Below are 27,087 nucleotides of genomic sequence, written 5' to 3' on the forward strand. Positions count from 1 at the left end.
AGAGGATATAAACATTTAATATATTTATTACACTTTGCCTGGATTCCTTCAATGTGATCCTTGAAAGTGAGTTTTTTGTCATACGTTAAACCTAAGTATTTAGCTTGATCAGACCATGTCAATTCCAAGCTATTCAATTTGAGAATGTGATTATTGTTTGGTTTAAGAAAAGAAGCTCTTGGCTTATGGGGAAAGATAATTAATTGCGTTTTTGCTGCATTTGGTTTAATTTTCCATTTTGACAGATAATCACTGAAAATATTTAAACTTCTTTGTAGGCGACTGCAGATCACTCTTAGATTTCTACCTGTGGCTAACAGACTTGTGTCGTCACAGAATAGCGATTTCTGACAACCAACGGGTAGATTTGGAAGATCAGAAGTGAAAATATTATACAAGATTGGAGCTACACTCGAACCCTGCGGAACACCGGCTCGTACGGGTAGCAATTCAGATTTACAATTCTGATAGCTAACCTGAAGAGTACGATCAGTTAAATAATTTTGAATCATTTTGATCAAATAAATAGGAAACTGGAAATCAGACATTTTTGCTATTAAACCTTTGTGCCAAACACTGTCGAATGCTTTTTCTATGTCTAGAAGAGCAACTCCAGTGGATAACCCAGAAGATTTATTTGATTTTATCATGTTCGTTACTCTGACAAGTTGATGAGTAGTTGAATGTTCATGACGAAATCCAAACTGCTCTGGTAAAAAAATTGAATTCTCATTTATATGAGTCATCATTCTCAACAAGATAATTTTTTCAAAAAGTTTACTGATAGAAGAAAGTAAGCTAATTGGGCGATAACTTGATGTTTCTGCTGGGTTTTTATCAGGTTTTAGGATAGGAATTACTTTAGCGTTTTTCCATCTTTTTGGGAAGTAAGCTAATGAAAAACACTTGTTGAAAATTTTAACCAGGAGTCTCAAGGCAACATCGGGAAGATTTTTAATAAGAATATTAAAAATTCCATTATTACCAGGAGCCTTCATGTTTTTGAGTTTCCTAATAATTGATTTAATTTCGTCAAAATTCGTCTCAATAATGTCATCGTGTGATAACACTTGGGTTGAAATATGCTCATATTTCAGTGAGACTTCATTTTCAATAGGACTCACAACGTTTAAATTAAAATTGTGGACACTCTCGAACTGCTGAGCAAGTTTTTGAGCTTTTTCGCCATTTGTAAGAAGTATTTGATTTCCTTCCTTGAGAGCAGGAATTGGTTTCTGAGGTTTCTTAAGAACCTTAGAAAGTTTCCAGAAAGGTTTAGAATATGGTTTAATTTGTTCAACTTCTTTAGCGAAATTTTCATTTCGCAAAAGAGTAAATCTATGTTTAATTTCTTTTTGTAAATCCTTAACTATGTTTTTCATAGCAGGATCACGAGAACGTTGATATTGTCGTCGACGAACATTCTTCAACCGAATGAGCAGTTGAAGATTGTCATCGATGATAGGAGAATTTAATTTAGTTTGAGCTTTGGGAACTGAAAGATTTCTAGCTTCGATAATATAATGATTCAAATTATCAATTGCTGTGTCGATGTCCGCAGAATTTTCTAAAATAGTTTCATGATCCACATGATTTTCAATGTGAGATCTGTAATACAACCAATTAGCTCTATGATAGTTGAAAATAGAACTAATTGGATTAATTATAGCTTCGTTGGAAAGTCTGAATGTTACAGGAAGATGATCTGAGTCAAAGTCAGCATGAGTAATCGGTTCACTACAAATGTGACTTTGATCTGTTAGAACCAGATCAATTGTAGACGGGTTTTTCACGGAAGAGAAACAAGTAGGATTACTGGGATGAAGAACTGTGAAGTAACCAGCTGAGAGTTGATTATGAAGTATTTTACCATTACTGTTATTTTGCCTACAATTCCACTGGACATGCTTAGCATTTAAGTCCCCTATTACGAAAAATTTCGATCGATATCTTGTAAGTTTTTGCAAATCGCCTTTAAAGAAATTTAATTGTTCGCCGGTGCATTGGAATGGCAAATATGCTCCAGCGATGAAATAAATTCCATGAATGGTTTCAACTTCGATTCCCAAGCTTTCAATAACTTTAGTATTGAAAGAAGGTAAAATTCGATGTTTAATTTGCCGTTGGACAAAAATGGCAACTCCACCACCCATTCCAGTAAACCTGTCAAATCGATGAACCACATAATGTGGATTACTTTTCAATTTTACATTTGGTTTAAGAAAAGTTTCTGTCACAATGGCAATATGAATTTTGTGAACTTTGAGAAAATTATAAAATTCATCTTCACTCGATTTCAAAGATCGAGCATTCCAATTTAAAATATTCAAATAATTATTTAACATCACTGTTAAATTTTAAATTCATTATAATATTATTTGCAAATTTCCATCCGATTTGAAATGCTTCAAAAAGTGATGAAGTTGAATTCATTTGGATGATCATTTGAAAAAGTTGATCTTGTAGGTAGATCATTTTATTTTCAGTTATATCGCCTAAATCGACTTCATTTAAAGAAGCGAATGGCATTGAAGGAATATTTGTAGGTAGACTGCCATTAGAAGAAGATGATTTGGCCGGTCTACCTATTAATAAATTGTTTTCGTTAGAAGAAGAACTGCAAGGCGGTCCTGTGTTTTGATTATTTACATTAGAAGAAATAGGTGATAGATTTCTACCTAATATACCAGCATAACTGACATTAGAAGAAGATGATGACGAGGTCGATCTACCTGTCAATATTGGAAATAGAACTGTTGGTTGCTATTCACACGTGGCCGCCATTATTTACTACTTATCTTATGCTCGGTTTTTATCCAGAATAGTGAGACCGGCGGAGATATTGTCAAAAATGCTTAAATCAGAACAGCTATCTATAAAAGAAGTGACGATGATAAGTCTATAGAATAAACGAAAATAATCAGAGAGAAAATGTGTGCCTTCAAATAGCAATGTATTTTCATAACATTTTTTATCCAACCTTCACCAATGGCCACTTCTGTTTGTTTTTGTATAAAAAATAAAAATTCAATTCGCTACCTCGAGACCCCACAGTGCAAAACGATTTGACCATTTCATGAAACACTAGCGAATGATCGAATTATATACAGTCACTTCTGAAACTGTAACCAAATTTCCTTTCTTTCTTTCATTATTCTTACATTACATGCATCAGCAACACGTAAAAAAATGACACCCGCTCTAGTTCTTGACTGCCGTAACCGAATTTCATATGTGTGATACTCACGACGTTCATAAATTACTACCATTCATATATGAACCATATACCAGTAAGTTCTTGCTTTGTAGCTTTCTAGGTTGTACCCGAAGTATGATAGTGTATGTATTATGCAAAGGTTGAAAATCATTTCCTCCTTTTCGTTACTTTTATTTCTAAGCCCTGCCCTTGATTTGCATGAACTACTAGAACAAAGCACCATGCGTTTCCTTCTAACAGAACTTGATGGGGACGCAAGGTCGACTGTTATTTATTTTTAGAAAAAATAAAATATTGTGGTCGTCCACATTTTTTAAAAATATGAAAACACACCACTTTAACATGTCCAAAAATTATTTATTTATCACTAAAAAATCCAGGGTGGTGCAAAAATTGGAAGAGGGAAAAAATATATTTCAAAACTTTCAGATATTTTTTAATAAAGGAAATACATATTCAAAAATTTTGAAATTAATTGTAAACCTTCCCCATAATGCCTTAAATATACCTGATTTTTTTCAAATTTTTTGGAGGAGCGGTTTATTCAAAAATCAAATAAAATAAAAATAAGTAGAACCACCCTAGCTCCTTCAATATGGCAATTAAAGGGTTGAAACTTTGAGAAAATTGTTTCCAGTCTATTACCTTTCGAATGTGGTACAACAATATGAATTCCCTTTGGGGGCAGATTTCACATGCTTATCCTGCTATAGCCTTTCTATTGAAAACAACTATGATTGATGATTCCTGGTTTTAAAAACAATTTTTTTGGCAATGAAAAACGACGTATTCTTGCATTCCTAAATTGGATTAGAATATTCCGATAATGAAAACGTACTGAACTGCAAGAAGTTTTTTTTTCTCAAATGTTTGAAAACGTAACGTTTACTTTTATGTATGAATAAATGCGAGAGCTTATGGCCTGAGTAAATTGTACTCAAATCCATACTCAAATTTTGGCATATTGTTCCTAGCTAATCGCAACTCAACGTGCAGGTTCGAACTTTGGTGTGTAGGATTGTAGTATTCACATCGGGACTCGAACATATGGCAATTCGACTTAAGATCAGTATCATAGACTCTATCAAATCGAGAAGCTAGGTTATTTTTATAGTTTCCTTCCACGTCGCTTGTCTATTCTAGGTAGTTTGTTTTTCACTTAAAGTTTCGCAGATTAAATCAATTGATAGTTTTCGCTGTTATAATATTCGATGCTAACATATTCCATTTGCTATTTCGTTCTCGCCATCTGTTTATAAAATCACGTATTGTTTTTCGTATCATATTTAACAGTTCAGTTTCGTTCGTCAAATCTACCATAGATTTTTTGACTGACAGTGTTTGAAAATGTGTGTGTGTGTGTGATTTGCTTTCACCTTTAACAATTCTCATACTATCCCTTCGACCGATCGTAACTTATTCTTTTTGTTTCTTCGGAAAACTGCATGTCACCAGCACGATATTTTAGTTCCATGTATCTTTAGTTTCTCCTATTTTCCATTCACTGTACAGAAAGTTGCAAAGTAATACTATGTTAGCATCTATTACACCGTTGAATTCGGCTCAATTTCAAACGTTCGTACGCATTTCGGCATCATCATTCCATTCATTGAGCTTTCAACTTAATTGCTCTATCTAAGCGGTGCGTGATTTGACGAACAGAAGCACAATCAGGATGTGTAAGATTCGACATGTTGTTTCGTAAATAGACGAAAAATAGCTAAGAAATAGATGTCTGTGAGTTGCTTTAATATGATATATGAAGCAGAGTTGTCAAGTCCAAAGTGGTTTGGAGAAGACAAATCAAAACATAGCAACAGACCAAGCAAAACTACAATAATTCAACAGGATTGCGTTTATGAAAGGGCTAATTTGCTTGACCAGTAGCTAATCTGTCTAGCAATAGTGTCAAAGACAGCAGATTTGTATAAAAAGGTGTTAATTTTTTTAAATTTTAAAACCCCAATCAACTTAACGATTAAGTAATTCCACTCATCATCATTCACCGTACATATTTAATTTCAGAAATATTTCTTCTCTATTACTGAACAAAAATGTGATAGATCTCATCTATTAAAAGATTATCAAATCCAAGTATATCCGTAATTGTAAAAACATTGTTACGATGTCGGTTAAACATTATTCGACTATACTCACAGCAACTCAAGAAGAAAGAAGGAAACCAATGTTTGATTGTACTGCACCCATACTCAGCTGTGTAAACAAACACATTACAGCTGCAAAAAAAAACAGTTCCAAGAAGTTCCTAGCACGACATGAACACATACACTGCTCACACTGGTGTACAGTATTAACGAAAACCATTTGCGGTGGTGCTGATCTTCTGTTAAACTGTTATTTTATTTTACATTTTCATTTTATTTTCTCTTCTTTCTCACCATATTCACGACGTTTCAGATGTTGGCATGATAATGATGCAGACAGGAATGGTAAAACAGGGCCTTAACTCCGCCTGTCACACTTACATCGACGGTACGATTTTCATTTTACTCGAATTGTATCAACCGAAAAAAAAACTATTGTTTCACTATGAAGTAACCACCGTTATATTATTATTAATAATAAGAAAACCAAAACAAACGCTAATCAATACCTTTCCGCAAACTGTATCTTCGAATAATATTTTCAAACTTTTTCATTCTCCTTCCTTTCCTTAGTTGGTACAAGTTTAGTTTCGTTATTGCTCAGTTCTCCACCTCGTTGTGTCGAAACGCGAATTTTGTTTCGAATAATTTGTTAGTAAAATCTGTCTGTTCTTCTACCTTTCATCGTTGGTCCAATTTTCCACCAAACGCTAGTCAAATGTTCCCAGTGACAACAAAACAGAATTGTCATTTTACATGTTCATATAGTTTTTTTAGAAAAAAAATCATAAACTTCTCCTAAAGGATACTAAATATCGACACGTTTTATATATTGCTACTATCACTTACTAATTCCATAGTTAACTGTTTCACTCTAACAAGTCGTTCAACTTTCGTTGGTAACATCCTGTTATACAACTCACATCTTCCACATCAAACAAATCCTATGCTAGCCACAAAATTCCACTTTAAAATAGCTGCCCTTTTCTAGTTGGCAAAAAATGAGCAACATCTAAAAATTTTATCCCTAATAGCTTTTTTAATTTTTCACTTCACTATCTGGGGATGCACATGTGACAACTGTTGACTTTTATTAACAAATGAACCCACCTTTGCATCCAATCGGTTGTCCAATTTGACACCCAGCTTACATCTTTTTCATCTTCTTGATTCGGGATATGGAGAGTAGAAGTTGCACCAAATCTGACGTCTAATTCGAAAACGTCGACGTTTGATATGCTGTCTAAACGCTTTCGGATGCGTGTTGCGAATTCATATAAAATGAATACAAACACTAGAAAAGCCCCTATCTGCAAATGACAGGTTCCCGTTGTTTACTTTCTCTTTCGTTTATTACGGTACTATCGGAATTTCTTCCCTCAATTTTTTTTACACAGAACACTCACTGAAACAACATTTCGAGTTATACTGAATAAATTAGAATAATTTTAAATTTAAAAAATACATAAATATTCCGTAAAAATGGAAATATAGGGCACACAAAAGCTGTCATTTTCAAATAGGATCTTTTCTACTGCTCATCGTAAAATGCTGAGTCGTCTTTTCGCATTAGATGTTTTGAAAGTTTCAATCGTCTACTAATTTTCATATGAATGCATGGTAGTTGATATGAACATGTGAATGAATATTAACTTTGCTAAACAAGTTAGACTTTCAAGGCCGGTACATACACCGCTCTTTTATGTTTTGTTTTTTTTTATCTTGATGCCGAAAAAATGACTAAACTTTTTTCGTTTTATCAATACTAATCACGAATACCTGATGAACAACTAACAATCGTGAGACCTCCATGAAAGTAACTTTTTCTTTGTGAGTACCTGAAATCTTCTAATAAAAGAAATCCAATCACATTTTTTGTAGACCATAATCTCTAGAGAAAAACCTATTGTTACTATTAATGGCATAGTGATATACTAGTGAAATATTCAGAATACCATTCAGCATATGTGAAATATTCAACTGAGTCGCAGCAATGAATGTTGTTAAAAGACAGGAAAATTGAACACATTTTTGACATTTCTCCAGTTTTTAGAGCACAACCTTTGGAAACCTAATTTCATTGCAATTCAACAGCAATAGGCCCACAGTCTTCGAGATTTGTTTCACTCTGGATTTGAAAACACACTCAGTGGTGTCTGATTTTTCGTATTAATCGATTATTAGGTATTCGATTAATAAAAGAGAAGTCAATTAGTGTAATCGATTACTGTTAAGTATCGATCAAATTATTCTAAACAAAATCAGAGCTGCCGAAATAAGATTTGTGTTGAATATCAAATCTTTACCATTAGTGTATCATACAGTAAAAAAATATGAGAAAATGTGGTTGAAATGTCTAGAAAATTCAATAATATCTATGATCAAACGAATGGAAAAATGTATGAACATTGTAACCGTAGGCAGAATGGATCAAAAATCATTATTTAAATTTAAATTCGTATTTCCTTGAATTATGACAGATGAAACTGCAACTGTCATCATAGCAACGTCATCATAGACTGCAGACAGAGTGAGCGCGAGAAGCTGAGCCGAGCTTGGTGCTGACCAAAGCAGGAAACGTACTTACAGCAAAACAGAAGGACCCTGTCAGAGTGAAAGTTGAGCCGATTTCTCACTTGTACTCTAAAAGAGTCCTTTTGATTAACTACTAGTATTATTCTCGCTTTTGATTTGCCAATGTTAGTCACCAGCTCGGCTTCGCTTCTCGCGCCCACTATGTCTGGAGCCTAAGGCTAAACGTTATCTACTAAGACTGTGAACCATTTCGTGGTTAATTTTAACTTTTGCTTGATCAAAAATAACCATGCTCTCGAACAGAGTTATTTTTGACAATATCAAAATAACCACTCAAGTGTCAGATTTCAACCAAAAGTTAAAATTAACCGCGAAATGGTTCACAGCCTAACTGATATAAATCTCGATTAATTGATTGCTATTAATCGATTAGCTCGATTAGTGGCACTGTCGTTAATCGATTACAAATACTCGATTACTTTAGCTTTTTATCGATTATTTTGATTAATCGAGTAAAAAAATACATCACACACACTCGAACATTCGCAAAAATTTACTACAATGAATAAATTATCATTTATTGTCGTCCACATATAATACCGTTTGTATCTCTTCTTCTGCGTCGATTCTTGTAAATTTGTCCAATATTTAACCAGACGAAAAAACTTCTCAGCGAATTTGGACAGTTTATTATGCGACTTAAGGTCGGCCAACTCTGATTTGGTGACATAGAGCTCCTCTGCCGCCATCTATTCGATGCCGGGCTAAATATACGGTTTCTAGTCACCGTATTGTGCTCATTCTCCATTCCGAATGTTTTTTTTGCATAGTTTCAGACAATACTACTGCAATTTTCCCCACACATGATAAAATGTAACACACAGCTGAATGCTTGTTGTTCTGTTTTCTCGAGTGCAATCATTTTTTTTTTGTAATGTATTTTTTGTATGGTATAGCAAGGAGAATTTCGAACTGTTGACATGGATGTTTCCCGGGAAGAAAATTATAAGTAGGGCAACGGGTCCAGTAGTCATCTCATATACGAAAAACCATTAATTAGAGTGAGATCTGCTGTCTCTGTTCGAAAGATTGACTATAACAGCAGTATTGAACAATTTTCGAACTAATTTTTCTGTAGTTTTGCTTCTCAGAGCTGAAGCAAAGACAATGTATTTGATTTGATCACAATTCGTTGATTGAAAGTTGCGTAATTGGCAAAATAATGTGATGAGTCTACGAATGAGACAACTATGGATACACTAGACCTATATTCGATTCGTTTTCTATTAGCATATATCGTGAGTGGATCAAATCAATGAGCATTTCCACAAATTGAAAACAGAAATGCCAATATCAGAATCGACTTGCTCCGATTTGAATGAAATTTTGCACCCGTCTGCGGCGTGGCAAATCATGTGTTTTGCACGACACAAATTCGACTCAAGGCGGACTGAAAAAAATCATTTGATTATACAAATATGATGTTTAGGAATAATTCTTGTAGGAAATCGGTTGGGGTTTTGGGGAGAAAAAAAGTTGAATGAACAAATTTTTGGAATTTACCGAAATAAATAATATGTAAAAAACCGCTTCTCTAATATCGTTCAACATTTTTTTGATTTTTGTTTAATTGTACCATTTTAATATATGTATATTTCATTTAGAATAACTGTTCTCGCTTATGCAGAATCAGGTTTGACTTGCTAAATCAGTGCAGTTAAATAAAATCCTTTCATTTTCATGTCTACGTATTTCGAAAAGGGTTATTTTAAGTTAAAAGGTTTGATTTAATGATTTAAAATTGAGATATGAAATTAGAAAAGATTTTTTTTAATATTTTGTTTCGATAAGTTATCCCAATCGATTCCCTACAACTCATTTTTGGACACCATTTTTGTACAATTGTTTCCGAGTTACAACAATTTTGACCTTTTCAAAAATCAATCTTGAGTATGTTTTTTCTCCATCCATGCACGACAAATGTCAATGTGTGCAAAGTTCTATCCAAATCAGAGTGAAGTCTGATAAAATCTAACAACTTCTGGAATTGTTCGCTTGTTCCAATGACGTTACAGGAAAAGTAGTATTCATTTGGCTTTGTAGTAAGCAAATGATATACATTCCTACATTCGCGCGGAATGCAATCATTTAATTAGAAAAACATTATTTTACCGTTGTCCGGAATCACATAGAACTTACACGGAACGACCGAAATTAGCTCTGCGCCTAATTCGTATTACTGTTTTTGAATTAGTTGATTTTAACAACAAAATTTCCAAAATAACTATAAAATTAGTTAAAATTGAGAATTTACTTTGCTGAAAAAAACTCTTATTTAAGGAGAATATGTTTAGTTGGCGAATATCCTGGACACACTAATTTTGTTTTTAACAACTAATTTTGTTTTTAAAATCGGTTTTTCGATCTTCTGTGAAACTGCTCGTAAATTTAAATGTTTATTTTTTCACTCATCACTCATCTTAATCGTAAAATTACTGACATATTGAAATTATTTTTCCGTTACTTAGACTGTGTCTCGCGCATTATTTTAACTTTTAGTTAAAATTTGAAGTTATTTTGTCGTTGTCAAAAATAACTCTGCTCGGAAGCATGGTTGTTTTTGACAGTTTGATAAAGACTGTCCCAGAAAGTATGGACGCACTTTGATTTCGCTGTAAATAATTCACAAGTGTTAGATATTCAAATCTTATTCGATATACTTATAATATTAGATTACAACAACAGAATATTATTCTCAACATTACTTAGCCATTGTAGACTAGCTGGCGCACCTTCTTGCGAACGTTCCTCATCAAATTCCGTAAAGACTTCTTGGCGACAAGTTTTGACACTTTTTTCCAATCTTTTTCGAACTGTTGAATGGTTTCAGCTGCCGAGACATGTTTCCTAATATGTGCCTTCGGTAATGCCCAAAATTCTTCAATTGGTCGAAGTTGTGGGCAATTTTGTGGATTCATGTCTTTTGGGACGAAAGTGACATTTTTGGTAGTATACCATTCTACCGTTGATTTCGAGTAGTGGCAAGAAGCAAGATCTGGCCAGAAGACAGCAGGATCGAATCATGGGTAGAAGTCGTTTTTGTAAACATTCCTTGATGTATATTTCGCTGTTCATTGAAGCAGTGGCGATAAAGGGTTTCGAAATCTTACCGCAGCTACAAATTGCTTGCCAGACCATAGCTTTCTTATCGAATTTTTCGACTTCAATCGATGTCTCGGACTGATTTAACACTTACCCTTCTCGCACCGTATAATATTGTGGTCCCGGCAAGAATTTGTATTCGAGTTTCACGTAGTTCTTGTCGTCCATGATTATGCAGTTCAAATTTCGAGCAAGAATCGTATTGTACAGCTTTCGAACCCTCAGCCTGATCGATGCTTCTTGTTTCGGACTACGTTTTGGTTGTTGCTTCTTCTTATAGGTTCTAAGATTCAAACGTTCTTTAGCACGAAGAACATTTGACTTCGAAGTGCCCACTTTTTTGGCCACATCCCGAACTGAAACCTCCTTCTTTTGCTCGAACGCCTTCAGTATACGTTTATCCAACTGAGGGTTAGCAGGACCTTTTTTTCAACCCATTTTCGGATTATCCTCAGAGGTTATTCTCACCGAACTTCCTGATTGCATTTCGCACGGCTTTTTCACTTACTTCTTCCATTTTTGCTATCTTTCTTAGTGACAGTCCGCGTTCTGTGCACAATTTGTACACAATTTTTCGACGTTGTTCTGCTAAAAGTCCACGCATTTCGAAACAAATTAATGAAAACGAATAAATAACTGCACAAGTGGTTAGAGAAGAGTGTAAACAACATGACGCAGCCATAAAAATTGACAAATTCTGAACCATTGCGAAATGGCAGCGGTTTTTGGTTGCGTCCATACTTTCTGGGACAGTCTTTAGTTACTTTACGACACACAAAAAAATCTTGCAAGAATAATTCTTATTCCAGATATTTAGTAAAATTTTCTTGTGTGTATTTTTTATATTTTTAGTCAAAGAAAATATTCCAATAAAAATTGCCAAATTTTAACTAAAAGTTTAAATAATTCGCGAGATGGTCCACGGCCTTAGTAGGATTATACGGACAGAAAATGAAAAGTACCTGTTAATTGATTACTTTTCACCTTATTGTTAGTTGTTGTTAATTTTTTCTTCCATTCGCTATTCATTTTGTTGTAAAATCCTAAGGAGCAATACCAACAAACAATGAGAGCTCCGTTCAATAAACTAAAATTAATAAAAAAACGCATTCAAACTACGAATGAGTCAATAAAACTCAATGGCTGAATAAATTCACCTTGTTTTACATTGGTCACATTGAGACTACTTTGAGGTTGTTGAACGGAACCTCGAAGTACTCAAATCAGATAGTTATCATGTTCCGTGTAGAGGATAGTCCTAAAGATGTGTTTATGAAAAAAAATGAATAAATTTTAATTACTAAATGTTTGGTATTCGGAATGATTTTACCTAGAGCAGCACCTATTTTAAAGTGGTTTTGGCAAAGCCTACTGTTTGTGTAATTCAATATCATACCCGATTTGGAAAAACGCCAATGCTCGACTAACGGATCCGATATCTACCGATAGGCGGTAGTGCTAATTCAAAAGCTAAAAAGAAGATGCAAAATATATTTTAATCCGTTGGAAGCGATAATCGAGCAATATACAAATTGCCGCCAAATCCCGACCTAGATGAATCACATCATACGAATTGTGTTGATTCTGACCTAGAAACGAATGTCATTCATTAAAAAACAGGAGTTGTCGGGATTTTACGGTAAATTGTAAACAAAAGAAGTGGTAGTGGCAATAACCAGGTACAGAATATATAACCAAAAAACAAGAATAAATCTATGTTTATGATTTGTAGTTTTTCAGTTTTCCAAAACTAGATCAATCCGTTAAAATTTTTTTTTCAGTAAGTAATCCTATCGCAAAATTAACTATTATTGAGAAACGATTTTGAACTTATTTTAATCTTACCGCTAAACGCTTTCTGTTTTCGTTTCGCCCATAAAACCCCTCTCTTACTGAGATACTTACAAATACTTTGCTTTTATTTGATGTACGCGCAGAATTCTACTGCTAGGTCAGACCAACCATGTAAGAAAACGCCAGAATCGTTTTGAGTATAGAACAAAAACAATACAAAACAAAAACACACACTAATCATACACCGATCAAAAACATGCCAGCGCCATCTATTCAATATTTCCGTTCCCCTACCAATGTAAAGGTGAAACAGAATTCCGAACACAGGAAATAGCTAGAAAGAACAAATGCAACAAAGCAGCAGCTAGTATTATCGCTAGTGTTCCGATAAGGTTGTGTGTATGTTAAGTAAGTCAAATTTTGCCCGAAAGACTCGTCATTTTCTAGGCTGAGATGACATTCATCTTCGGCAGACCATTCCCAGCCTTGTATCGCGACCTATTGTCATCATAAATGTTTCATCAATCGCACTTAATTTTTCTTTCTTTTTCTTTGTTTCTTTCGTACGTACGCTCGGTAATGGTAAAAAAATCGGTCCCTTAACCATACACCTAACAATAAACTGCGCGTCTTTTATCTGTTCATCATTTAAACTAACTATATACAAAAAATACAAAACATGAAATGTATTGCAACGCAAAAACACAGTGGCGACGTTTCGTAAGGGGGTGCGTGCGATACAAATGGTTGGGCGTGCAAGTACGTATATTCCGATTAACCACCGTTTACTACATCAAACTAGTACTTCCCCACACCCTAGATCAATCGTTTCACGTCGTGATTTATTGTGTTTTTCTTTTGATCTGTTTAGTTTACTCGCAACATGTAATCTTTCAGAAAGTTTACGAATGAATCCTAGAATAGTGTCCGAGAGTGCAGTCTGATGATGCGTGTAACTGTGTTGTTGTCGTTGTTTTTATTACGTATCTACTTGTTCCAGAATAAACGGTAGTAAACATAATTTCACCGTTCCGTTTCTCGACGTTGTCCCGTGTGTCTGTTGCGTTACGTGAGTATTTGTAGTGGAACATTAGAACAGGTTATAGTGTTAGTAAATGTAATGTTTACAGCCTGAAAAACATAACGTAGGACTAGAATATCCAGGAGAAACTACGTAGGATCCATCCAATCAAAATACTCTGGTATTTCCAGAGATTTCGAAATTTGGTTGAAAGTTCTTGAGCTGGCATTTGATCAATAATTAAAATATGTTCGATACAACAGTATAGTTCGATTGGGATCAATTTTGTTAAAACAATGTTCCCTTCGAAATCCCATGTGGATTAGGAGAATGACCACAATTCCAAGTCCAACAAACCTGAAATCATTTTGAATTCGCGAAGACAGCGAAGAAATATATATTCATGTATGGACTATTGAAATACTTCATTAGTATTCAACCATCTTTCCGTAATCATCCAAAAAAATATGAAAAATTTACGAAAGAGTGATCTGTTCATTTTGAGAATTTTGTAAAACATTACGATCGTTTTTTCTCTCCTAGAAGTAGTGGAAAAACTGCGTGTACGTTTCTCCCAGCATGGACGGTGTTTTCTGAAATTGTATGTAGAATTTCAACAGCAATTGCTACTAATTCGATTCGTAGATCGCAAATCAAACAAACTATCTGCCTTTGGAAGCTCCGGTCCGCACAGTACTATTTGTGCAAAAGAGTACTAAACTGTAGTACTAGAATTTATTCTCAAGTCCGAGCCAGAAGTTTAAAACCTACACACTTAAATTGGATTACCGATCTCAGCTGTTCAAATAACGGTACTGCTGTCAGAAAATGTTTATTTGTGCAGATATATAAGTAGCATGAGAATGTTCGGTAGTCCGGATGTTCTAAGCTCGTCAAAAGATGGAAAAAACCGAATGAAGTTTAGTGTGTATATTATGGAACAGGTTTGAGGAATTCAAGTTTTTCGTATCCAATGATACTAGCACCGAAAGTCGGATCCGGATACAATTTAACAGTCACCTAAATCTTTTATTTGAATCTAAGCTTATGAAAAGCCATCTTCGAGAAATCGAAGCAAGTCCGTTTTGAAGTTTTTGACTACAATTTCCGGTGCTTCATGAACCCGAAATTGGAAACTGATGTAGTCACAGTAAGTTTGTTCGGCCATCAATTAACAAGTTCCTCAGTTTTAAATGCAGTTTCGTAAAATGTTTACGTTCTTTCCATTGTCATTTCCATTGAACGAAGATTTATCATTTTCAACATTAACATTATAATACTAAAGCCATCTATGGCAATATGAGAACTTTTATATGAATCGAATTTTATTAAAATTAAAAATTTTATAGACATTTTCGAAAAATCGATGTGAGTTCTGTTATGGAAAGTTTGACCATAATTTCAGGGATCTGGTATAGCGCAAGTCGGTCTTTGGCCATCTACTACCGAAACCGACAAAGTGGAACAGTTTTGAAGAGCTCTTACGTTACTTGCATCATACATTTTTACGGCGCTTTTAAATGTTTACCATTCATCGTCATGTAATACCGGAACCGGATGTCCGATAAAAAGGCCTTTTAGTAGACTGATCTCACATTTTAGGAGTAACTTTATGCAAGTCACCAAAATAGTAACTGAATAGTACCTAATTATCACCAATAGAGGGGTTGCGTGTGGGAAGTTAATATAATTTAAAGCGGTTGAGGTTTTTTCGGCATAAAAGCATTAGTTATAAAAAGTATAACAATATACAGCTACAAGTTAGATATAAAAATGGTTAGATATAAAAATGGAATCTGTTTGCAAAAGCACCAGTTTCTTTTGCGTTTCGTCTTCCACTGATCATTGCATTAGCAGTTTATGTTTATGTGCTACTGCAAAGCACTTGTTTTGCAACGAAGTGCAATGTGCTGAACGTTCCGTGAATAGTTTGCACAAATGGATTTTATTTTCGAGATAGTTCTAACCGATATGGTGTTCACTCAAAAAACACTGTGGTACATCGTTTGACGCAATGAGTGGTTTATTCTACCGTTCCATTTGTATTGAATATTTTATGCACGATGCCAACAGTTTTACTAACTTTTCGACTGCCTTAGTTATTGGGAGCAGGTTAAGATAGTTGTTTAGGTGTTGACTTCATGAATGTTAGTGATTGAGCGATTACTGATTGATCTGTGTTTGAATATATATTTAATCTAAGTTTGTTGTCAATTTTCATTGTTTTCAATACCAGTTAAAATGGTAGTTAAATTTTCGTTTTCCATTGGTCATCAATCGCTTTCGAACCTTCATACCTTTTGTTCTACTCATCCACCGTTCTGCCAGTAACAATCTGTGACACGACGTTTTATCTGTGGTAGCAAGCTTTTCCTGTGTTAGATGAAGAAATAAAAACAATAGTCAAACATCATAACCGGACTATTTAGAATTAGCTAGTGCTATCTACAGAGACTAATACCATTCCCATTCCATTTTCACATGTTTTTTGTTCGAAAAATTTCATAGTTCATTTCTCGGTTCTCGCTCATTTTGTTTATAAATGTTACCTACCAATCGACTCCAAACCCCTCTACTTACCTGTAACAGATAAATTGTGATTTCTAACAACTTTCTTTACTTTCTACTAAAAACCATTTTACCGAATTTGACGAAAAATCGTATCTTGGGGCAATAAATGACTTATACATACAAACAAAACATGTTATAAATATATCAAATAGCTGATGATATGCTACACGTAACACGTAAGTTTGTTAGTTTCTAGAGCAAAAAAAGTCATACACATACGAAACGCAGACAAACTAGAGTAGAAAAATAAATGCGCATTTATAGTTCACACTCACAAGGCGAGAAAAAATCCAAATAGAGCCGAAACTCCGTAAGAGAGACTCCCACTATTATATTCCAACAAAACAGTATTGAGCTTCGTCGTCCGTTGTTGTTGTACGTGAACGACCAGCTTGCGCGATTCTGAATGCAATAAAAACGCTTCCTTAACGTACTGCGAAATGAACGAAGCTGTAAATGTGTTTCAGGAGCCCAACCTTCGCCTTTGGCTTGTTGTAGGTGATTCCACGAAACTCCTAGTGTAAATGAAGCAGTGTAAAATAGTTCATTGAATCAAATAATTCATTTATCATCCTACACACTCATATGTCAACACATACACATACACGACGTTGTTCATTCAGCTGAAACTTTGAGACCCTGAGGTGTTGAGAACGTGTTAACTCAAAAGCTTCTGAGTTCAAGAGCAAATTTTTGTACCAAACATCATATAGTGTCATAATGTATAAACTGGAAAATAACAAATCTATACGAAACTTCATATGAGAGGGGTAAGTCGAATCTAGGTTCATTTACCATCCACCCTGTACCACTCAATTCATTACAGTGAACATTCGATTCTAAATGAACAGAAAAAAAACATCTTCAAGGGGAAGATCTCCTCAAAATACGCTATAGGAACTATATAATCTGAAAATAATTGAAAGCACATAATTTAGATACAACAACTCATAGAAATAAACTACAAGTGCTATAGTATCTCAGATTGTCTCGAAACAATAAAAAACTTTTGACAGTATGGTACTTTCTGAATTGTGACAGAATAAACGCCAGCCGATCAACTTGAAAATTTGGGATTCACATTGATTACATAATCTTTATATATTAGAATTGCATGAAACTATTCAGTTATCAATCGGGATCAGCTGAAATTTTACATAGTGTTTCTAGATAATCAAACCAGGAATTGGCGAATTTTCCTTCAAAATATCACTTCTAGTAAAACTACAATCAATCGGTCAGTAACTGCGCCGAAGAGTGGTTGAATTTCCAAATGAAATTATTTGATAAAAATCAAACCCTGGGCCATTCACTGTCTCATTTATTTGACTTTTGTTTTCATACTTAAATGAGACTAACTGAATTCAGTGTCCATAGAATCGGCGGTCTAGGGATGTCGGATTTTTCGAATTAAACTCAAGCTCAATTATATGAGTTTTTGTAAGCGACTTTTCAAAGTTATGTGGTTTTCTTGTTTTGTCTGTGACTTTTTTTCTGAGATAACACCAGTTTCCAACGTGTCAAGAATTTTTAGATAAAAAAACTCTTTCCTAAATATTTTTTATGCGAATTTTCAAAGTTATGCAGATATCTTTAAAGCGAGTGCGATTTTTTATGCGCATTTTCAAAGTTTTTGTTTTTTAATTTTCAAGTTATGCATAAAAAGACTCCAGCGTAATCGATTATTCAATCATCGAATTTTTCTCAAGTTAAACGATTAAATTTTATTCGATTATCGATGAATCGATCGATTCTCCGATATAGGTTTTTTCGAACTATTTATTTATTCAATAAGCGAATATAATTTTTGAACTAATCGATTCAATTTTATTCGCTTATCAGATTTATTATGCAATGACTCTATCAATCGAATAATTATCCCGACATCCCTAGGCTGGTCATTAGAAGTTTTACTCTAAGACAAGACCTGACAACTAGCTTCTTATTCTTCCTTCCGAATTATCCTTCTCGTCATTTTCGCCCTGTGGAATAAATACCAACGTATCGGCTACAGTGTAGCCATATTTACAGGTTTTTTAATAACTCTATGGTAAGAAACAAATATTAAAATCATTGAAATTTTGAAACTCGGTTTTTGATTTGAAATAAACATGAAAAGTGTTTTGGTGAATGCATTTTTTTTATTATATATTAATGCTTAAAACAATTAATTAAGCTTCGATGACAAAACACTAAATATCTCATGTTGAATGCAAAATCGAATCCATTGTTGACGTATTACCGGATCTTTTGGAATCCGGAAAAAGTCAAGTTTGGATAGTAATGCTTAGTGCAACCACAGTGTGGAACACAACAGTTCATTCTTCTCGTAAAACTAAACGCACTTTCGAGTTTACACTAATTTAACAAATCTTTTTGGTTACACTTTAATTCACTAAAAAGAAAAACTGCTGCCACTATAAACATTTATTACAAATGAGATTAAAAAAAAAGAGAAACATTCTCTGAAAATTTTCATTTTCATTGGTGAGCTAAAATTATACATTTTAATAAACTTGTTATCTAATTTTCTTTATACTTGGCATCATTGCTCGCGTACCCTGCAAAAGTTTTTTCTTTTCACAATATGCGGGAAGCAACATCAAAATCAGCCAATCATAAACTGGTCCATTTTGGAACAAAAGCAGCCCCCCCAGTTGTCAGGTCTTGTCTTAGGTTTTACTTGTTCAGTTTCAAGCAAAGATGCCAGGATTTCCTAATTTTCTGTTTCATACTTTATAGAGAAAGACCTCCCGCAAACATTTTTTCGGATTCACAGACTTTTGCAACCCTGTCTGAAGATATTAGAAAATTTTACCTGGCATCTCTGGTTTCAAGTGCCAATGAAGCTGTCGGCAGTGAGCAAGCTTAGGGATGTCGTAATATCGATCGATTAATCGAGTAATCGATTAATAACCCAGACAATCAAGTAATATTTAATCGATTAGCATAAAACTAATATTCGATTATTGAGCTAATCGAATAGTTAAAAAATTCCCATAGTATTAAACGAATGAATAATCGAGTAATCGATTAATAACCTAGATAATCGAATAAATTACAATCGATTAGTTTCAAAATTCTACTCGATTATTAAATAATCGAGTAATTTGAAATTTTCGACATCCCTAAGCAAGCTAGAATGAAAAAGCACCATCTGGTGTATAAAATGAATGACGACATCTTATCTGTAATGTTGGCAACACAGCTATATAGTTCTTTAGAAATGTTGGGAATTCCTCAGTTTTCATACTAGCCGATCAAGCCATCTCTGAGAAATCGAAGAGAGCGATCATGACTCCGGTATCCTGGCTCCGATACTACAGAAAACGGTTTGTTTGAATATCAACTAATAGTACCACCTGATTAGAACTATTTTCAGTACGATTTAGCAAATTTTCTACGATTTTATCATCGTAACCCAAAGTGACGATTTCATATTCTCATCATTCTATAATTCCGGAACCGGAAATCGAATGCAAACAAAAAAGCGAGAGCAACTTATGGGCCCAAAGGTCATTTGAATCGAAGATTGTGAAAATCATGCAAGTCATTTCTGAGAAATCGAGGTGCATTTCATTTTGTAGCTTTTGATCAACATTTTCGGTACTTCCGACACGGTATAGCCGAAATTGGTCTTGTTTGGCTACCAACTAACAATACCTACAAATTGAACGGCTTGAAATTTTGAGCATTTATCATTATATAATACCGGAAGTCAGTTTCGGTAGAAGAGGAGCCCTAAAGTAATCTGTTAGAAAAATAGTCGTTTTTTCGCAAATGCTCGCTCTAATCGATAATTTATTGTTGGTAGCGAATGCCGTTGACAATTTCACTAAGTTTCAGAAACTCCGCCGTGATTTTTTTCAAGCACGTTCACAATAAGCTTCCACAAGCGAACGACCACTTGTTTTTCTTCCATTAAACATGTTATTTACGTGACTTAGAATTATATTAATTCGTCACGTTAAAAAAAAATCATTGCATATGTGCTCGAAACTCACTTTGTACATCGACATCTTTGATGTAAGATACAAACTGATTGAATGAGCCTTCAATCGACTATCGACAACGGCATCAAATGACACCTATATTTAACCAACAACTACACAAGTAATAGAATGCTATCTATCGAAAAAAAATAGAAAATTAATTAGTACCAAAAACAAAATGCAATGCTCATTTTTCGTCTTTGAAAATTATGTTCAAAACAGATTTTCATCTTGCTAAAGCATTAAAAAAAATGATAGAATTCAATGATATTTTTCAAGATATTTGACCAAATATGTTTTGAATTGTTTGACCAAATATCACTTGAATTTCAGCGTGAAAATTTGTTTATAGAAAAATAGACCAAATATCCCAGTGCATGGATGACATTGAGTGGAATCACCTCTGATGATCTGAACTAATATTTTTTAGCACGGGTAGTTCATGATGGAGTAGTTCGAGAATTCCTCCTAACAGCTGAATGAACCATGCAAAAAAAAACAACTCAAAAACGCAATAAGACATACATACACATAAAAAACAGAACCAACAAAACACAAAAAGTGCACAGTTTGCATCATCACTAAAAAATGATGTGCGAAGGAGCTGTTATCAAAAATAATAAGTGCACCTTTGCATATTAAACACTGTAAACAATACGCGGTCAACATTGACAGATTGGATGGAAGCCTACACGGAACCAGAAAATATTCTAATTTTAAGTACTTTCCATCCAATTGTGGGATTCTGGTCGATTATTGAACTGAAGATGAACGAGAATACTAAGTGGTAACTCATATCTAATCAATATCTGAGTCCTATAGACTCAATGTTAGGTAGAATAAAGTTTACTCTACTTTATGGAACTGACCCCTCGGTATAGCGTGACGGTATTCTTTGTTTTCAATCAACAATGGAAAAAGCGATTGAAAGAAAACATTCAAAATAACACAAGTAAACAATCAACTTGTTTTCTGGTTCTGTGTATTCAATCGAATCAACATTGTTAATCGATTAATGTAGCTCTCAGATAAATGTCATTTGTCCGGTAAAATTGATCGAGGCCTGGAAAAAATCGAAATATTACCCTCACGTTAAATTTGTGCATAACCGCAAAATGAAATATTTTAAGGTGCTAAATTTGGCCGGACGAGTGTTGTTTATCTGTGAGAATGCTTCTATCGTACACTTACTTCCATAACGTCTGGAATTCGAGATTAAACAAGTATTTGTGAACAGTACCCCAGAAAACAAAATGACAACATAAAACAATTCTGACAATTATTTGCTTTCAAGTATGAAACTGTATATTTTCAGTGCTAAAGCTTTGAGGCACTTTTATGCTATCACTGCACTTTATATATGTATGTAAACAATTGAAGTTTCCGCTCACTGTACATTGAAGACCAATTGTTTCACAAGCACCCGGGAACATTGTTTATTCACCAGAGTTAACTGGCAATAAATAACATGTAAATACACGTCTCTGTCACCGCCGGCGAATCTTCCGAACTGAATTGGAGTTCCAGCAAAGTAATAAACGATAATCATTGAAGCTTACGTAGAGTAATGTACACTTCGTTCCTCAGGATCTCATTTCCTCTCTCATGATCTCGTCACATTCGCTCACCTCTTTTTCATACATTGCAATGCAAAAGACGTATCTATCATTGGCCGCGATCGAAAAATTTCTGTGCAATACTGGAAAATACGATCATTTTTCGATAATTATACTAGAATTACTCCCGCACTAGACAAAGAGCGGCTATCAATTATTGTTTCACGAGTAGAACCCATTGAATTTAGCTTACCATCGTAGGGTGTCAAAGCGAACAGTTGAACCATACATTTGTGTGTGTAATTTTGTATGTTTTACTAGGCAACAATTGCCGTTTGGCCCATTTGGTGATTAATCTGTTTAGTTTGGTGATTATTTTTTTGTACTCTACCCATATGTTGAACATTAATCGTTATTTTCTTCACAATTAGGGTTAAGTTATATACAAATTAGTATTTAATAGAATTGTAACATTGAGAAAAAAAGGCATTTTAATTCTATGGTTCAACTGTTCTCACGTACACCGTTGCGAAAGAACAGAAATAGATGACGCTTACATGGCATGGTGAATATAGATCAGTATTTTTCTCCTACTAACGATTCGAATAAAAAAAATCCGCTTTCTTTAATAATATCAAGTCTGAACAACCTTAATTCTTCTTTCCGCTTCGCTTATCGGCAGATATCGAATAAGTTTGTGTTCCCTACCTTTTTTTCTTGTAACCAACAATACAGTGTTGTTTTCCTGCTCATGAACTAGCTTGCAACTACAATAACAGAAAAAAATTGATCTTTGCAAAACCCATGTTTCGACTTTGCCGTAATATCGATTGCATCCGCGCGTGCTATGTTCTACTCCATGCCCAACTGAGAATCGCAATTTTTGTTTATTACTCAGTAGCAGTGTACCACGCTTAGTTGCTTCTGTTTGTTTCAACTCTAGCTTACTAGTACTAACTAACCGTGTGACAAACCTGTTTTGAATTATTTCTATTCAACTTTCGTTTTTATATATTAAATATAAGTCATACTAAACTTAGTGTTATTTAGTTTTCGTATTTGCTTTTACCGAACGAGCATAAATACGCTTGTTTGTGCAAAAGGTGAATTTTTTTTCTAGAATGAATTTTGTGAATTTTGCAGACGACGGTCATCATCCGGCGCCCACGTTCACCCCGCCGGAACTTCCGAAACGGGTGCACGTTCGTGGTATTTCATCGGGTAAATTGAATTATTTGAAACCATTTCCCGCATTTTTTTTTCACTGTTAAATAGTACAAATTTTACTTTTCGTTTTGGACTGCTTCCTCGTCGCTTGACACACATACCATCGCCCAGGCACACTGCGCATGAACCTAGAGTGTGAATCAAGCGATGCGTGAATTACACGGCTGCAAAAAATGTACAAAATAGATACTATCATGTTTTGTTTTCTGATATTTATGTTCAGTGTATGTTGGATAATTTCATTTGCCGGTATGATTTTTTTTCTCTGTGAAACGCAGTTCATAAATACGAATCTGAAAGATTGAATGTTATTCGTTTATTTTGTAACACCAGTAGGTAACTCATCGTTATTGTGCTGATGTCGCACTTTTTATTTAGGGACAAAATCATCTTTATGCAGTGTGCAACACGAAGATGACCCAACCGAACTAGCATACATTATAAGCTGCTGTTGGGATCGTATAAGTGAACAAAATAATATTTCTAAAAGCTGCGAATAAGAAATATTGTGACGCTAATTCGCGAATTTTTTAAATGTCCACAATCCGCAACTGAATTGTCAAAGTTACAGTTAAAAAACGACGTGATTTTTCGTAATTGAATATTCGAGGCGTTTTCCATCGTTTGTTTGCATAAAAGCCAAATAAAATTGTTTTTTTTTTCGTTCAAGCAAACGAAAAAATATTGCATAATCAATGTTCCTGTTAAACATTGTTATGTTCTGAGAAACCTACGACTTTCGCCCTTATATAAAACAAATAATTCGATAGTCCCAAAATGAGAGCTTTTTTTACTAAAAATTTTACAAATTATATTATTATTCGAATGTTTGGGAATTTGCCTTGCGAGTTATGCAAACAGTTAATCAACTAATTTAAAACCAATCTGGAAATTTGCGAAAGAAAAAAATAAACAACGAGAAACTCAATGATTTGGTTCAGTCTTTTTAGGATGTAGAGCCGCCTTGAGCTAGTTTTAAATTTGATCAACAACGAGTAAAACAGAGTGGAAAAATTACATGTAATGAAAACCACGAATACTGTGTAATGAAAACCGCAAAAAAGTTACCGCAGAGCAGGGCTTGTATTGTGAATCCTCAAACGAACGAATCAATAAAAAACATCTGCTGTGAACACTTTGCTTGACATAGCTGAATGAGAGACCTATATTAGAGAGAAACTGGATGCGTGAGAGTATATGCTACTGAGCAGACCAATTCCCCTTGCCAAGTAAATTGTCTCAGTTAACACATGAACTAAGCAATGCAATGTAATGAAATGAAGGGTTCGCTCTCGTTAGTATTGTACGATAAAGAAGACCTTGCTTCACGGCGTGCTACAAGACGCGAAGCAAAGTCATATAGGCAATGTTTACGTGTAGGTTCACAGAAATCATTTTTAACATAATGTTCGCATTCCAAGACCAAATTTCATCACATTTTAAAAATACTTTAAACATTTTATAGCAGAAATTTTACATTTGAGCCCATTTTCAAAACGATCAATTTGTTTCTTGACAGTTTACACTGTGTATGTATATCCTAGAAACACTAAAAGCAATGTTCTTTAAATTAATATTCATCGGAACTAAAAGTTATGAATCTAGTTTCCTCATAGGCATCTACAATATGAGAACAATTCATCAAATGCTAACCTCATGAAGCATAGGTCTCAGCAAGCGGGCATATTCATGAACTAATGAACGAACGAAGCAGCTCTCCTTGCTTGGATTGCGCTGTGAATTCTACCTGACATACGAATGTGTGTGAAAAGCACAGATGGTGAAACCCTTTTGTTCATATTCGTTGCTTTAATTTGCAAGCCCTGCCACAGAGACGGGATTCGAACCTGTAGCTAGCCCCTATCCGTAAAAATAGTTTCACTAATTAAACTACCCTGCATATGAAACACATAAAAAAACAGTCTAATTGAACAGAAGAACCGAGCATTCTTCGCTGCGTTGAAAAAGATTTCAATCAAATTTAAAAGAGAAACTGTCAGTTAGGCTCTTTTGTCTCTCTCAATAAGAAATTGCCTGAACTCAGTAATACCAACCAAATCATTTATTGGATTTAAATTTAAATGTTTAAATATTACCTGGTTAGATAGTGGGGGGAAACCCACTTTTCACTTAAAATGTACCCGAAGTAAATATGGCTAAATCTTATCTACACCAATATAAACCAACGATTCATGCATAACTAATGTTTTGAAAAATTGATACATAATTCTCGCAGTATTCTTTGAGAAATACAATCAAAATATCTAATCTAAGCTCTTAAAAAATTTACACTGCTCTTCAACAACCCTTCAAAGTCCAAATGCATAATCAACAAGCATATATGTAGTCCCCAAAGTCATTTAATTAAAAAATAAACCAAATATATTATATATCAATATAGATCACTCCAGGGAATCCAAAACAAATCGAAAAAGACATCACAGTTACAACCAGAGCTTAAAATTGTCACACATTCTCAATGAAAGAATCCAATCCAACAGCCTCATTTTCAATACATTATTGTCTCATTCATAAATGACCGACGCCAGAACAAACGAAGAGAGACGAAGCATTTTCGTTTCTCATTGAAAAAACGAGAGAGAATAATTGCCAACGTCACTCTTTCCTCTATGGCAAGACGAAACCAAACTAACATCTTCAGGGAGCATGAGCAGAATTTCAATTCTCATTCTTTCATCGATGTATTGAAAATCTGTGACGCTTGGCTATAAAGAGTGACTGCAATATGACAAATCAAAGTATTTACATCCCAGAACCTCTTTGGAAATCAAAACTACTACAAATTCGAGCACCAACAGGTAAAAGTTATTATGAAACCTTTTTCTGTCATTTTCGATTCTCACAGCTTCGGTTGAATATCGACACTGCTTACTATGGGATTTCCATTGAAAACTGCAAATGACTGAAAGAAAAAACACAATTTTGAAACTACTCTCTCGCTTATGTCATTGACTGGACATGGATTTCGTTCTCATAGTTTGCAAGCGAAACTGAGAGTGACAGTATTTTCACGTCATTTTCGTCTAATTTGAGTCAGTGAAAATGACTTTCATTAGCTCTGGTTACAACATCTAGTGATGGAAAAGGTTACTAATTCAATATTGTTTAATAGTTTGCGTTTAGCATGCACCAGAATCTGAATGTCAAAATTAATTGAACATGATGTCCACCACTTAGAGGTGGTAACTTTCCTATATTAGAAGTATTGTTTTTTCAGATGAAAAAAATATTGCCAATAAACAATACGATACTCCAAATAACAAACCGTTTAAAGTTCTGTGCAGAGTTAGAATTAAACTTTCCGTCTTAACATTCAAGATATTGTAATACCTGATTCGGAAATGTTGGCGAAATTCTGGAATTAGTGTTAAGATGAATTCATTTCATTCTGCGTTTACATTTAGAGTTTTACAAAGATTGAAAATTAACTTAACATACACTTATATCAAATGATTTTTTATATAACTCTGTATTCTCTCGCGAATTAGTAAAAGATACAGCTTAAAGTATTCACAGCTATTTTTCGTATAGTGCATATGCAGCAATGTTTAATATATTTGCGGTTGTTCGATTCAGTGTACTGATTGGAAAAGCTGTCATATGTATATAGCAAAAATTGTATTGTATTAGTAGCCTTTTTTGCCACCGCATTGTTACTGTGATGTCCCTCGTGAATCGCAAGATCCATATCCAAGATCCAAGATCCATATTGATATATACCATAATTGATTAAACGCAGCTTTTAGTCTTTTCATTAAAGGTATGCGTTTCAAATGAAACGTATGTATTGAAACGTAATGTATTCACAGATTTGATAATTTATTCATCAATTTTGGAAGCGAAGTCTGATCAATTTAATTGTAAATACCTAATCTGTATTGAAGCC

General features: G+C 34.2%; 1 protein-coding gene across 50 annotated transcripts in view; it reads left to right on the forward strand.

The window, feature by feature from the left end:
• The window catches only part of LOC131440337 (calcium-activated potassium channel slowpoke), a 190,524-nt gene that overhangs the window by 137,283 nt on the left and 26,154 nt on the right, over positions 1-27,087 (forward strand). For 21 of the 50 annotated variants that reach the window (XM_058611524.1, XM_058611525.1, XM_058611526.1 and 18 more), the window contains 2 exons: positions 5,636-5,710; positions 23,097-23,174. The exons of 9 other annotated variants lie outside the window; for them this stretch is intronic. In XM_058611524.1, coding sequence (XP_058467507.1) covers positions 5,636-5,710; positions 23,097-23,174 — 153 coding nt within the window. Of the gene's footprint in view, positions 1-5,635; positions 5,711-13,521; positions 13,573-23,096; positions 23,175-27,087 lie in introns of all 50 variants that reach the window. 20 more of the 50 variants (XM_058611536.1, XM_058611563.1, XM_058611535.1 and 17 more) reach the window with 4 other exon arrangements.

This window comes from Malaya genurostris, chromosome 1, assembly GCF_030247185.1.
Source record: "Malaya genurostris strain Urasoe2022 chromosome 1, Malgen_1.1, whole genome shotgun sequence".
In the NCBI taxonomy this organism is placed as follows: domain Eukaryota; kingdom Metazoa; phylum Arthropoda; class Insecta; order Diptera; family Culicidae; genus Malaya; species Malaya genurostris.